General features: G+C 38.0%; 1 protein-coding gene across 1 annotated transcript in view; it reads right to left on the minus strand.

Moving 5' to 3' along the window:
- LOC139715754 (receptor-type tyrosine-protein phosphatase epsilon-like) overlaps nucleotides 1–13,088 on the minus strand; it is a 49,106-nt gene continuing 36,018 nt past the window's right edge. Inside the window, exons 12-19 of the mRNA XM_071627304.1 lie at nucleotides 12,210–12,359; nucleotides 11,298–11,397; nucleotides 10,287–10,363; nucleotides 9,043–9,174; nucleotides 7,270–7,392; nucleotides 6,500–6,642; nucleotides 5,830–5,965; nucleotides 1–3,970 (exon numbers count right to left, since the gene is read on the minus strand). Of these exons, the coding sequence (XP_071483405.1) occupies nucleotides 3,500–3,970; nucleotides 5,830–5,965; nucleotides 6,500–6,642; nucleotides 7,270–7,392; nucleotides 9,043–9,174; nucleotides 10,287–10,363; nucleotides 11,298–11,397; nucleotides 12,210–12,359 (1,332 nt within the window). The 3' untranslated portion in view covers nucleotides 1–3,499. The remainder of the gene's footprint in view (nucleotides 3,971–5,829; nucleotides 5,966–6,499; nucleotides 6,643–7,269; nucleotides 7,393–9,042; nucleotides 9,175–10,286; nucleotides 10,364–11,297; nucleotides 11,398–12,209; nucleotides 12,360–13,088) is intronic.

Raw genomic sequence — 13,088 nt, forward strand, 5'->3', positions numbered from 1 at the left:
TCAATATTTTTTCCCTTGTTAAATTGCAATCGAAGAGGAAATTGTGTCAACATAAGGATGACAGCAAGAGAATGTGGCTTGGCATGTCACAACCGAATATGATTATCTTAAAACGCATTAAATGTGAAATAACACAGAACTTGGGAAGTGGACGCTCACATGTCCCTAGTCCCTCAAGCCGTGTTTGACTGAACTATGAGCCACACGATAAACTTTATTGTCGAATCCATTAAGTGTGCTCACAATAGAGTCATTTAATTGTCGTAATGTGCTAGTACTGGTCAGAAAGAAATCAAACGAATTCACCCCGTCAACTAGTAAATTAGATGATGAAACTTGTACACAGACCCCTTTACACCAACCAAAACGAGTTAAGACAATATCATTATTATTGGAGTTGAATGTGCCAACGCATGAGGATTAACATGAATACTGAAATAGACTCCGTAAGAATATTAGTAATATAAAACCATTACTATACATTGATTTCATGCCTTTTTTATTTGTTTGTTTGTGGTACTGACCGCTTAACATTCACAATAAATCATTTCACTATACATTAAGCAAAACAGTGAGAGTCGAACTTGGTAAGTTAATTCGGATTCGTTGTTACCAAATTGTGACCACATCACCATTTTGAACACTCCATAATTACATACTCATTATGCAGCTTGTATCGATTCCTCTATTTCATCCAATCTATCACCCTGCTCCAGAGGGAACATGCGTGATGGTCTACGAGGAATTTTGCTGTCCAACTCGTTTTATCGGGAACACAGAGCGTATAATATTAACATACATCTTTCTTTCTGATTTTGCTCCACAGTGTGATTTTCCATGTGTGCAACAAGTGATCAATCTGTGCTGTGGAAAAGTTTGCTGGGAATATCTTAATACCAATGTCAGACTTCTCTTCACACTCGTCAGCTCTTCGTCTGTTTTGTTTTCTCTCTATCTATCTGTCTGTCTGTTTGTATCTATCTCTTTCTTTGTCTCTCTCTCTCTCCCTCCCTTTTTTATGGTTTCATGTATTATGTGGACAGTCATATACCTACTTCAAATTCCAAAGGGATTTGCTAATACCACTAACCATTTGTCTATGCGGGCCTGTAATTAGGACTATAGCTCTATCTTTCCCGTCAGATGGAGTGCTTTTAATGCCCTTCATCTTGCCTTTAAAAACGTTCTCGATGTACTTACTGTGCCATTGCAGTGCCATTTGGTGAATTATTGATCTTTTATAGTGTAACCGTTTACTGTAGATATATTCTAAAGCACGACGATAGAAGTTGCACGGATTTTTATTCATCGGTCATAATGATTATTCAATGCGTGTTCTATACAACTCCCACGTACCTACATCAAAAATGTCCCTTTATTGGTGATCAAGTGGAAAGAATTAATTCTATATACTAGCAAAATAAATAGCGGGATAGGCTCAATTCTATTGATGGCATGATCTACCTTTGATTCGTGACCCAAATGCGCTTGGGAGAAATAGCGAGGACACTGCTAATCATTACAATATGCAATGACCATAAAGACAATAAAAGAATAAAGTACTAGTGGTGCATATTACTGCACGGACTCACATACCGGCAGGTGAATGGAATGGAATGTTTTCAGTCTGCCAAGATGACCAGATCTTAGCAACATCAATATCACAGTTAGTAATTCCATGTCATTCAAAAAGGAAGGACATAAAAAAAATATTGATCAATTGTTTATGCTGTACAGTGGAAAATATACACAACATGCACAAGAAGGCAAGTTAAAAACATTCACACGAGTACCAATATACATCTAACACACCCTATAGATATTCATCCCCTCACTAATGGACATAACCATACACAACTGCAATAATACCGACCACCGTCGACTCAAGGGATTACTCATGTTGGTTACTTCTCGACATAGAGTCCCATGTATCACACAAACATCATGTTGTTCGGAAGTTGTGCTAACAATTATACTTACACCACGGGATAAATTCACTCTTACATTATTCCAGGATGGCTTGTCAGCACAACTGCTCATTCTGAAAATTATGCATCTTATATTGATTGTGTTTTTGATACATTGCATCATCATTTTAGTAAGTGTACATTAGAAGCAGTCGTACAGTTCTTAATTCATTACAAACTTTCACATTTGCATATTCATCAGGGATCGAGTTCATATACACTTCCATTAATTTTACTTCCTATTGTCACTGACAGCATAGCTGCATAACAGGTGCATAGTATTTACAGGTTGTGCTGCTGACAGGGTTCATCAGAACATTATATTTACAGTGCAAGTGGTAAATTGTGAGGAATGAATAGTCGGTATGATAACGCGTTAGATATGGCTGACGAAATTATCGACCTTGGCTTATTATTAGGCACAAATATTCTTTTTTTTTGTACGATGCTTTCATGTTATTTCATATCTGTCCTTATCGAGCAAAACAATGAAAAAAATTCATATTTACTTTGGCATATAAAATAAAAATGAAATTTCAATACGGTAAAGCAATGTCACTGAATCTTGTTGAATTGTGATTTCACATATATTTCATGGAAGGACTGACTAATAGTAATACTCAAACGTAGAATAAGCTGTTAAATGCTGGGACGCAATAGATTCGATCATATTTCTGCAGTGGCTACTGTGAAAAAGAGATGTATGGACGGCTGATAACAATATACATAAGGTAATGTTTCTTGTAGATCATTACAAGCTCGGACAGGATCACTCCAATGGACGTGCTTAATTATTTGAAAGAGGGCTTGTGCTTGGTTTTTGTTCAGGACGACAGTGGAGCTATTGATCTACCGTTAGGTTGATATGAAATGATCATGCAATATTAATTAGCCATTTCGGAGTTAGTTCAAATGCACATTGGTACTGATGATCTTTCTTTCTTTTTGTTTTTCTCAGTCGGTTAGAGGCAGTTCACTCGTTTCAGACCACAAAATGCATAAGTTTTAGGTAACAATTTATGGCTCGCATAGGTAACAATGACTCGCATGCCAAATGTACATTCTGTTGGAAAAAAAAGTGAAAATAAAGTTTAAATTTGATTTTGAATTTGAATTTGAATGGGATTCATTATTACTGTCCAAACAAAGAATGAACTGTTGTAGACCAGATGGCCAGAATGATCGGTCAATAAATACCTGCAAAAACATCCATTTCATTATTTTGCATTGAATGTATTAACAATCTCTTTCTATTGATATTACCAAATACCGCTTTTGCTGTCAGGTGAATGTGCTGGCAAGCAGCATTTATAAGGATTACATGAATAATCGTTACATCACAGATGCTTATTGCTGTGAATTTAAAAACCAACATGCCCATCGGTACAAATGACCCATTCCTGCTCATGCGCCAAGTGGAACTGCGAACTGGCTTATTTTTGATGAACAGAGTCAAAAATAGTCATAATATGCATAAAATAATTAAATAATGTTCGGGCTAGTGGTCACGCGTCCACTTTGTAATGCGGAAGTCAAAAATAGGTTAAAATGTCGGCCTTGTCATCACTTCCTATACACTTGTCAAAGTCATCGTTGGCGACTTCGGTCTGATCACCATCATACTGTTTGTCGTCCCTCATTTCGGTGTCGACATCATCTCTGTAATTCTCATTGAAGCGATCGCTTCCCTCGTCCCCTCTCTCTTCGTCGTATTTAGCGTCATCAACCTCCTCCTCATCATCGTTGTCATCTCTGTATGTCTCATGTTGACCATCGTTTCCCTCGTCCCCTCTCTCTTCGACGTCCTCAACACCACCCTCTTCCTCCTCATCGTCGTCGTCATCGATCTGAGCATAGAATATGTTCTCGTCATCGATGAGTTCATCCCCCTCGGAGATGTTGGAGACCATGTCGAGCGACGTGCGGTTGTACGATCCGTCCACCCTGTCCTTGTTGCACGTGATATGGTGATTCATGATGCTGTAACATAGTAGGTAGTCGTCCTGTGATTTGATAACAAATTCGGAAATCCCGGTTTGACACGGATAAAAACCACAACCATGTCAAATTGATAATCATTAGATTTTCCTCGAACATGTTTCCATGAATCTTCAATAAAAGTTTGCACACATTTATAGGCAAATTAATGGTCTGCTTGCAAACGTTAACTCATTATATTCCTTAGTCATTGTCACCTTCACGCAATTTGATCAATTAAACTCATTAACTATAAATGGCATCATCCTTGTTCCTTGTCATCGATATAATTTTCTTTCTTCCTACCCGTGTTACAGTACAATATTTACTTCGTGTAAAATTTCCGCTCATCTTGCTCGAAAATTATTTCTCATATTTGAATCGCATCGTTTTGGAAATTTGCTTTAACCTATGTTTCTTTTCCTCTCGCCTTCTTCGTTATCTATTATGATGTTGACATAATCATCACTATTGCATGATTATGGATATGTATTACTTTCCTTTCTTACATATGTCGTTATTGTATGTTAACTACATGATATATTTTTCTTACTTTGAAAATATTTGAAAAAGTCATCATGAAAATGATTAAATTTCCTCATATTTTGATGTGTCTTGTTCTTGTAATCTACTGTTCATTAAAAGCTTTAAGTCTTGGAAACACTAAAACTTATCTTGACGTGTTTTTTTTCCAAATTTTTTCATCTTTCAATATTGACTATTATCATTGTACAAGAATGCATCACGGTAAACCTTTTTATTACTGAGGATGTTCAACGCTTCGTTAGATTTTCATTACCTATTTAGGTTAGTCAATATCCAATCATATTTGAGGCTTCTTTGGGTTATTTTTGTCCCAGACTTCTCAGATAAGAAGTGAGTGACAGAGTATGATACATTCTAATTAATTTTCCAGTCATGTTTTATGTTTTTGATGAATTTGAATTACCCCCATACACTCGAAACCCTGAACTACAACAAAAAATAAAAAGCAATACCCACTCGCTATCGCAAAACTTTTCAAAGCATCCTCTTTTTCTTCTTCTTCGACTTGGGGAAATCCCCACTTTGTAATATGATGCTTGGTTGCGCTCGAATGCAGGTTACAAACAGTGATGAGAAAAGACATTTAAGTCAAAGAGCGGTGATTTACTAAAGAAAACAAGTTGATATTTTCAGTGCAGGGTGGACTTGAACAAACAAGCATTAGACAGCTTTCAATTTGTATGTTTTTGCCTGGTTCCAAAGTTGTGTTTTATGCAAAGTTGTGTTATTTATGTATTCTTCTTAATCATAAATGCTACTAATGTCTTCTTAGTTTCCATGTATTCTAAGGGTTTTTTGGTAATTTATTTTCAGAAATTTACTGACTTGTCATTCTGGAATAATTATTGCAATAAGGACTGTGTAAATGCGCACTTGCGTATGTATTGCATTGTACCATGCAACGTTAGAGTCCCTGTCTCCTTTTATAAAAACTCCTCAAAATCAGGCACACCATTGATAATCATCATGGCTGTAATATACTCAGAGCTAAGCCGTTTTTTAGTTTCTGTCAAAGTTCCGTGAATAATGTGACTATCAAAACCAAACTCATGACATAAATATGCCATAGTCACGTCAGCCATGACTGAAAGGTTTATCAAAATTATCACATTAAGGCATGATATCATCATGGGATGATACGTATATCCTATTGGGACAGTACATAAATAGATGTCGCGATACTTTGCACCAAGTTACAGCCTAAAGTAACTACCCATCCGAGTGCTCAAAATTTCCACGCATCAAAAAATGATTTGTTTTAGTTCTTCATCAACCAATGATTTGCTCTTACAGGTTATTATTTTGGTTTTGATGGACAATGCCGCAATCCAAAACTTACAAAGGACTGGATCATCTGCTGATTGTCATTACGTAAGGTCTTGACTATCTGAAAGATGTCAACCACGCCCTCGGCTTCGAGTTGGTCGATGCTCATTTTGATCACGCAGAACACACCTGTACGACCGATGCCGTTCCTGATGCGGTGAGGACAGAAATTAAAGAGGTCCAATGATGATTCTATGCGTCAATTTTTGTACTATCAATTGGTCACATGGTTATCACAACTCTTCAGCGATAACATTATGGGCTTATACCATAATTGGTCAGCAAGACCATACACATTATATTTCCAGTCTGTTTCCTACAGCATTCGGATTGAAATATGAAATATAGGTCTGCTCAAGCAAATTCTTGCTTAAATGTTACATAGCGCACAATTATCGATATATTATAGATCACTACGAGTATAACGATATTCGAACATGAAATGAAATTGCAGATCTGATAGACCTATCACTTTGTGGCAAAGACATCGTGAAAATCTAACAGGGCCATCATGAATGATACTGCAGATTAAACAAAAAGAACAAACAAAACAAATGGGGAGAAGCAAGGTCTACTACACTCAGGGCCGCAAACTAATGGTATAGGCGGTTTACTTATAATATCATCAAGAAAAAGCTATATTGATCACTTAATCATCCATTGGAGAAAAAACAACAACTTACAAGCAGTGAACAAGAATTGGACTGTCGTCATCGTCATGATTCGTTGTCACGTGATGTAAGAAGTCGAGGATGTTTTGGCAAAAGCCGTCTGACTGAACCGCGACCCAGGATGTGAACTGAAACTGCTGCACAATTCGCGTGTCCTGTAAAAACAAACAAACAAACAAACAACATCGATTTAGTAACATTAAACGAATCAAAAGCCCCTAACTCTTCGAAACATCATACCAACCGGCCATGAGTTTTGGGATGTTGAAATAATTACATTAAATTCAAGTGGCTATATTGGCCAGATTATATGTTGGCAAATCAGGACACGCCAGACACTTGCAAACTCAGCGAGATATAGCATCAATTGATTACACATGATCAAATCAGTTGCACATAAAGTTGATTGTATTCGAGATTTATTGATTTTATGCAGCATGTTAGTTAAGGTTCCTAATTACTGGTAAGTCCAACACTTTTCAACCATACATTTCCTGCCAGTTTTTCTGATGCTTTCTACATCTACCTACGCTGATTGTATGTTTTTATTTTTTTTTTATTTGATTTACCTTACTTCCGCGTTATGTTCCATCCCGTTATCGTAACACATTAACAAATGTAGATATATTCATTATGGACAAGAATGAGGAAATGATTGGAAATAGTCTATTTTAAGGCATGTCCGTATTCATTTTAATACAAAAAACTCCAGCACAAGGAAATAATCGTATATTTTACTGTCGCTCTTCAATGCTTTTATTGTTACCCTTGAATGAGCTTACCCTTCGACGCTTAAGTTCCAAAGTGCGTTCAACCCAGTGGTCCGACTCGACCTTACCAAGGACATCAATGGAGAAGGGGTCGGTGATGTTGGGATTGGACTTGTCCCAGTAAATGGACGCAGACTGTTTATAACCAGAGAGGACAAAAATCATTGGAAATATTCAACGTCAACCATAACGTTGAAACGGCTTGAAAGAATGTACATTGCATGGTTAGATGTTATTCTTCGTGCCACAGCTAGCTTTCATGGCTTGGGTTAGGGAAACTAAAGTGACATTCCTTATCCCTTACCTAAAGTTTGTTTTTAGTTCAGCTAGAGTAAGGCCTGCGTGGTTTTGTTATTGTTGAATATGATGACAGTGGGCCGACTGTCACGTCACGTGGTCATCCAGGTTTATTCTATTCACACACACGCACAAAACACACGCACACAATATCTACATGTGGGATGTACACACACCTAGACTGGTAGGACTAAATTCGACAGGCATTAGGCGCATTTGCAACTATGTAGACAGTCTTCATCACCGCTCTTCAGCCTTAACCTAAGCAGCCCCACCTCCCTGAACTATGAGAAAACAGGTGATTCAATAGGAGGCGAGATAGCATGGCTTCCAGATCATCTGCCTGCTAGTGTAGCCTAAAGAATAACGCCCTCTTACGACGTAAGATTTGAAGTAGCAGGTCGAGGTGGCGTTTGGCAATGGCAGCGACGAAGAGGGCGCATTGTGTGGAAGGGACTGAAGTTGGCAAAGGGTATGGAAACCAAACTGGAGGGTAAGGGACTTATATTTATATAATATCGAATGGCCTCGAGGGAGATACCAGAAAATATTCTTTCAGTGTGGGCAATATTTATCTGGTATCTCCCTCAAGGCCAGTCAATATCATTACTACCTATCCCCTAGGTAAATTAGGAAAATACAGTATGGGAATACGGATATACACTATGATATAGATCAAGCTACATTTGACTACCTTTGACGAACTTCAAACATCTGAACGTTTTTACACTTTATTTTTGCTTCTGTTTCAATTTCTAGAGTTGTAATAACTGATGGTCACTGTGCAGTTATTGAGCACAAATGGACTAGTCATTGTTCGACGCGTAGTGCTGCTGGAGGTGGTTGACCTTGTATGGGTTGATTTATTGGCGTTCTTCTGAGGTGTGTGTAACCGACACACAGCGACGTCCTTGAATGTCCTTTCTTTGTGGTCGACCGGAATGTTTACATGTAAAGTGATTGGCGAGACCCGGATGCTCGTGATATGCTCTAGATGTCGCCTGCTGACCTCCACGACCCTGCAAAATACCAACTGAATTGCCTCGCAAAACTACCTTGTATAGGTAATAATCCCCAACATTTCTCGCTGCTATTTGAGCGTTTTATAGAGGTTGCCGTCTACAAACAGGAATACCACTAATAGAATCATGTGGAATCCATGCATCAACATCAGAATAAACTTTCAGTAGTTGAGTTCCGTTCCTTTAAATGCATTTAGAGTGTTTGGTTTTGTTGGACATTTTTTTTTTCTTTTACGTCGTTGCTTTCCTCGAATTACATGGCATAGCTTTAGGATAGCTTCAAGTCTCTTGAAACTTTTGTTAGCATTGGCCACCAGTTCCTTCGGATCTTGGTTTTAGGCAGCCATAATAGATCACTGCATTTTTGATACAGTTCGGTTGAGGACGACGAGGATGACAGTGCTAAATTCAAGACTTTTATTGGCCATTTTTGCAGGGGTATCCGCCGCATGACCTTGATACCAACCTGTTCGTCCATGACGTCATTCAGCATGACAATAGTACTGATGCGGTAGTCGTAGATGAGGCTTAGGAAGTCAACCACGGTACTCGGTAAGGTCATCTGCGTTGTGATTATCCTCTCACGCTCCCTGTAAGCCTGGCCAAGCAAAAGTAATAATTACATCACTGCTGACACCACCATACCAGCAATACGACTACCTTTTATGATGATGATAATGAGAGTGATGATAACAATGATAATAGTGATAACAAGGGTGTTTCTAGAGGACTAACAACGATATCAATAATGACGATGATGATGATAATAATATTGATAAAAACAATCATTATCATTATCATTATTATCATCATCATCATCATCATTATAAGAAGAAGAAAATAGAATTACACACAAAAATGTTTACAGAAAATTAATGTATATCACGAGACAATGACAATGCCAGTAAATAGACTAATAATGACGTTTGAAATAACAATGATAGTGTTATAAAGCTTGATTTGACTGGGGTATGTATAAGTGTAGGCACTGTTTATTAGTAAAATATTTCCAAATCTTAAACATTAATCTTCCATGTCACAATTAAAAATCAACTGAGCCACACGAATGCCATAGACTAAAGTGTAGAAATCGAAATTTACAAGAAATACTGAAGACTTGAAGCGTGTGAAAATATCACGAAAAGTCTAAAGTAAATTCAGTATGTACTATAACTAAAACAAAGCCTCGTGTTGACTTACGGATATAATACACCCTGTTTCTATAGACAATGCTGAATTCATATGTCAAGAATAGGGGAAGAAAATGCATGGGACTACGCATTCAAATGCAAGGCCCCAGGAGACGAGATCGAAAGCAGAAGTTTGAGCTTCAATTATATCCTATTTCATGGGTTCTCCCAGGAAGCAATAAAATTGTTAATAAGGAAGCAGTAATTATAGGACAGAAACTCTTAACTCCAATCTGAAGGACATTGGTATGAGGAAATTGCCGAAGTGCATCATGACTGCATGTAGCCACGAGAATTGAACGCGTGTGAAAGTACCAGTGTGTCTAAACGTGTGCTAGCGGATGCATAACAGTTATGTATATATGTATGTGTTCATGTAATTTACTATTTCTTTTCATTATTTTCGTTCTAGGGTTAGGCCCTGTGTGATTTGATAGTCATCGTATCTGTATCTCCCCAAACAGGATGAGTGGTATAAAGGAAAGTGCTAGAGGAGTGTGACGGCAAAGTTATTTATTACCTGACAGAAGGTGGCGTTGATGTACTGCGTCGAAGAATCGTAACTGGTAGTCATCAGTAGAGGGCGATGTTTATCCACTTGTCAAGAAATACAGGAAAGGGCCAAAGCGGGATTAACATTGCAACTCGTTTTAAGTTTTCACAACATTCATTTTTTTTTTAGATCAGAAGACGGCATTGCAGCAAGACTATCTTGTAACTGCTAGTAGTAAGCAACACAACAAGCATGGGCGAATGAATGCGATATCTAATGATGGAGGTTCCAATAATTGTCTTAGTTGACAGTGGTTGACATTTTTGCACACTTTGCCATAAAACTCTGAGAACACTCTGGGCATTGAAAAAAGGAGAGAGAAGACAGTTTGAATGAGAAGGAGCAACATTGGGTAATGATGTCATGAAGAAGCAACGAAAACAAAAATTTTCGTTTGTTTGTTTGTTTGTTCGTTTGTCCGTTCGTTACAGAGAGAAAGAACACACCGAGATAGAGAATACCTACGCAAAACTGAAAGAACTGTTATACACCTATGTTTTATGCAGATTGATTCCTTATAATGATCAATGATCATTTCGACCTGTATCTACCCAATGATGACGCCATGGGTCTCAAACAAAACCAGAGGCCTAGGGCTTGTTTTCTGTAAGACTTTATTAATAGGTAGGGCTACAGCTGGTAGTTCCACGAGATTTTACCGGTGTTAAATGTTGTTGTTATTTTGTTCTTATATTAGCGGAACACTTGGGATCATTTGATAACGTAATATTACATGGCCAAAGATATCTCGTGCATGTTTTCCATGACAGCACGAAACGGACAAAGATGCTCTTCTCAGTCCTTAAGTATTAAACAATGAGAAGTGTCTTGCTCGAGGTATCAACCATCACTGTCAAAGGACTCGAAGGAAGGATCTCGGGTTTGACAGTCCGAGGTTGTATCAGCTGAGCCCCAAGAATTATAATGTAGTCTCACCGGAAGATCACTTGAATCAAAGAGCTTCTCAATCCACCTTACCTGGAATCACGTTTTGGTAGCGGTTCTTGGTCGTGTTCTCGGCCAGCCCTCCGGTCTGAACAGCATTGGATGGTGGCTCGTGGCACAAGGTGTAGAGGATCTGAAAATATAAACAAGTAGATGTCATATTCATCAGGATTTCTGCTATACTGCTAGGGTCAGTTAGTCAGATTTCGGCCGGTCAACTACACAATCCACTTCGGCTAAGTACGCCCAAAACTAAAAGGGAGAAACATTATGGGGAGGAACGATAATCTATTTTGATAAACATCGCCCTGCACCTGGAACTGTTACACAGGGTCTACTTCTTGGTAAGGAGAGTCAACATCTGTCTATGTTCCAATATACAAAGAAGTCCCATTTTATCACCTGGTGATGGAAGAACGGGATGCCAAACCCCTATAACAAGAAGTGTATTTTGCCTTTAAATGGTATAAATGATAGTTTCATGAGACGCCTAGGACGTAAGGGATGTGAAACAAGACGATGCCATTGATACATTGCAAAGAAAACCGCATATGACAGTCACATGTTTCTCCCACTAGTTGTCATTGCAGTTAATTAAACCTGAGGACCCCACCACCACCCCCCCCCCCCTCCACCAACCTACCAATACATAAACCCGATGAAACCTGATGAAAAGAAAAGCTAGATGAAGTTTGTTTGTAATTTAATAGGGCTCTTATTCTAGTTACGTGTGCGGTGGCTACTGTTATCACTGTTTTGAGAAAGTAAAGTGTTAGAATTTCATTACTTTCATGTTCTTAACCCCGAGTTTGTCGAAACCTCTAGCATTCGCTACAGCTGATTTTACTAATCAAATCAAATTTTATCAAATTCAATCTGAACCTCGTACAACTTGCGCACTTTCAAATTGGGAATGTGGTAAATATCCCACTTGATAAGCCATACTTGATATTCTTGCTCCAAGGGAATTTCTCCGGTGGATTTGTCTTTCTTGAGAAGTCTCCGGTATGTCTCGGCCATCTGGTCCACAGGAATCATGGTATTGGGATTCAGAATGTATTCCAAGATGGCGTCGTGAATAAACTCGTATTGTTCCTGTATCGAGAAGAAAATAACGAAACTTTGGGTTAAACAGATAAACAAAACATACAAAACAAAACAAAAACGACTCTCCTCTCGTCGCGAAAACTAATACTCCACAGATAAGCTGTAGGGCGTATCTATTATAGTTTATGTCCATATCATAATAGCGTCTTGTGGGAGTTCATCTAAGAAACAAGCACTACAACAGTCAGCATTTAAAGGGATGGTGCAGTATTGGTGGAGATGAGAATTGGGCTTTTAACTTTTTGCGAGATACCAAGAAAACACTAATGATATAGTACAGAGCATACCATTTTAAAAGGAATTCAAAGTTTATTTGATGAAAATTGGGTTTGGAATGACTGAAACATCCAAAAACAAAGTAAAACAAGGCGATTGTAGTAAAGTGTGGGTCCCACACTTTATTATAATCACTCTTTTTTTGGATATCTCAGCCATTTCAAAACCAATTTTTATCAAATAAATGTTGAATTCCTCATAGAATTATATGCTCTTTCATATTTCATAAGAGGTTTCTCATTATCTCACCAAAAAAAATGTTAGAAACCTGAAATTAGGTCTCAACCAAAACTGTACGATCCCTTTAAAGAGAAGAATTGGGAGATCTGTGGTGTATCTAGCGGTGGGGGGAATTTGAAGGGACACATACTGGGTTGAGATCAAGGATAAAGTATAAAAGTATACTAATTTCGTCCTCATGATGACATGTTATGATGTGAA

The sequence above is a fragment of the Diadema antillarum genome, unplaced genomic scaffold, assembly GCF_040938485.1.
Source record: "Diadema antillarum isolate AM-2024a unplaced genomic scaffold, OU_Dant_1.0 scf00000054, whole genome shotgun sequence".
NCBI classification, from domain to species: Eukaryota; Metazoa; Echinodermata; class Echinoidea; order Diadematoida; family Diadematidae; genus Diadema; species Diadema antillarum.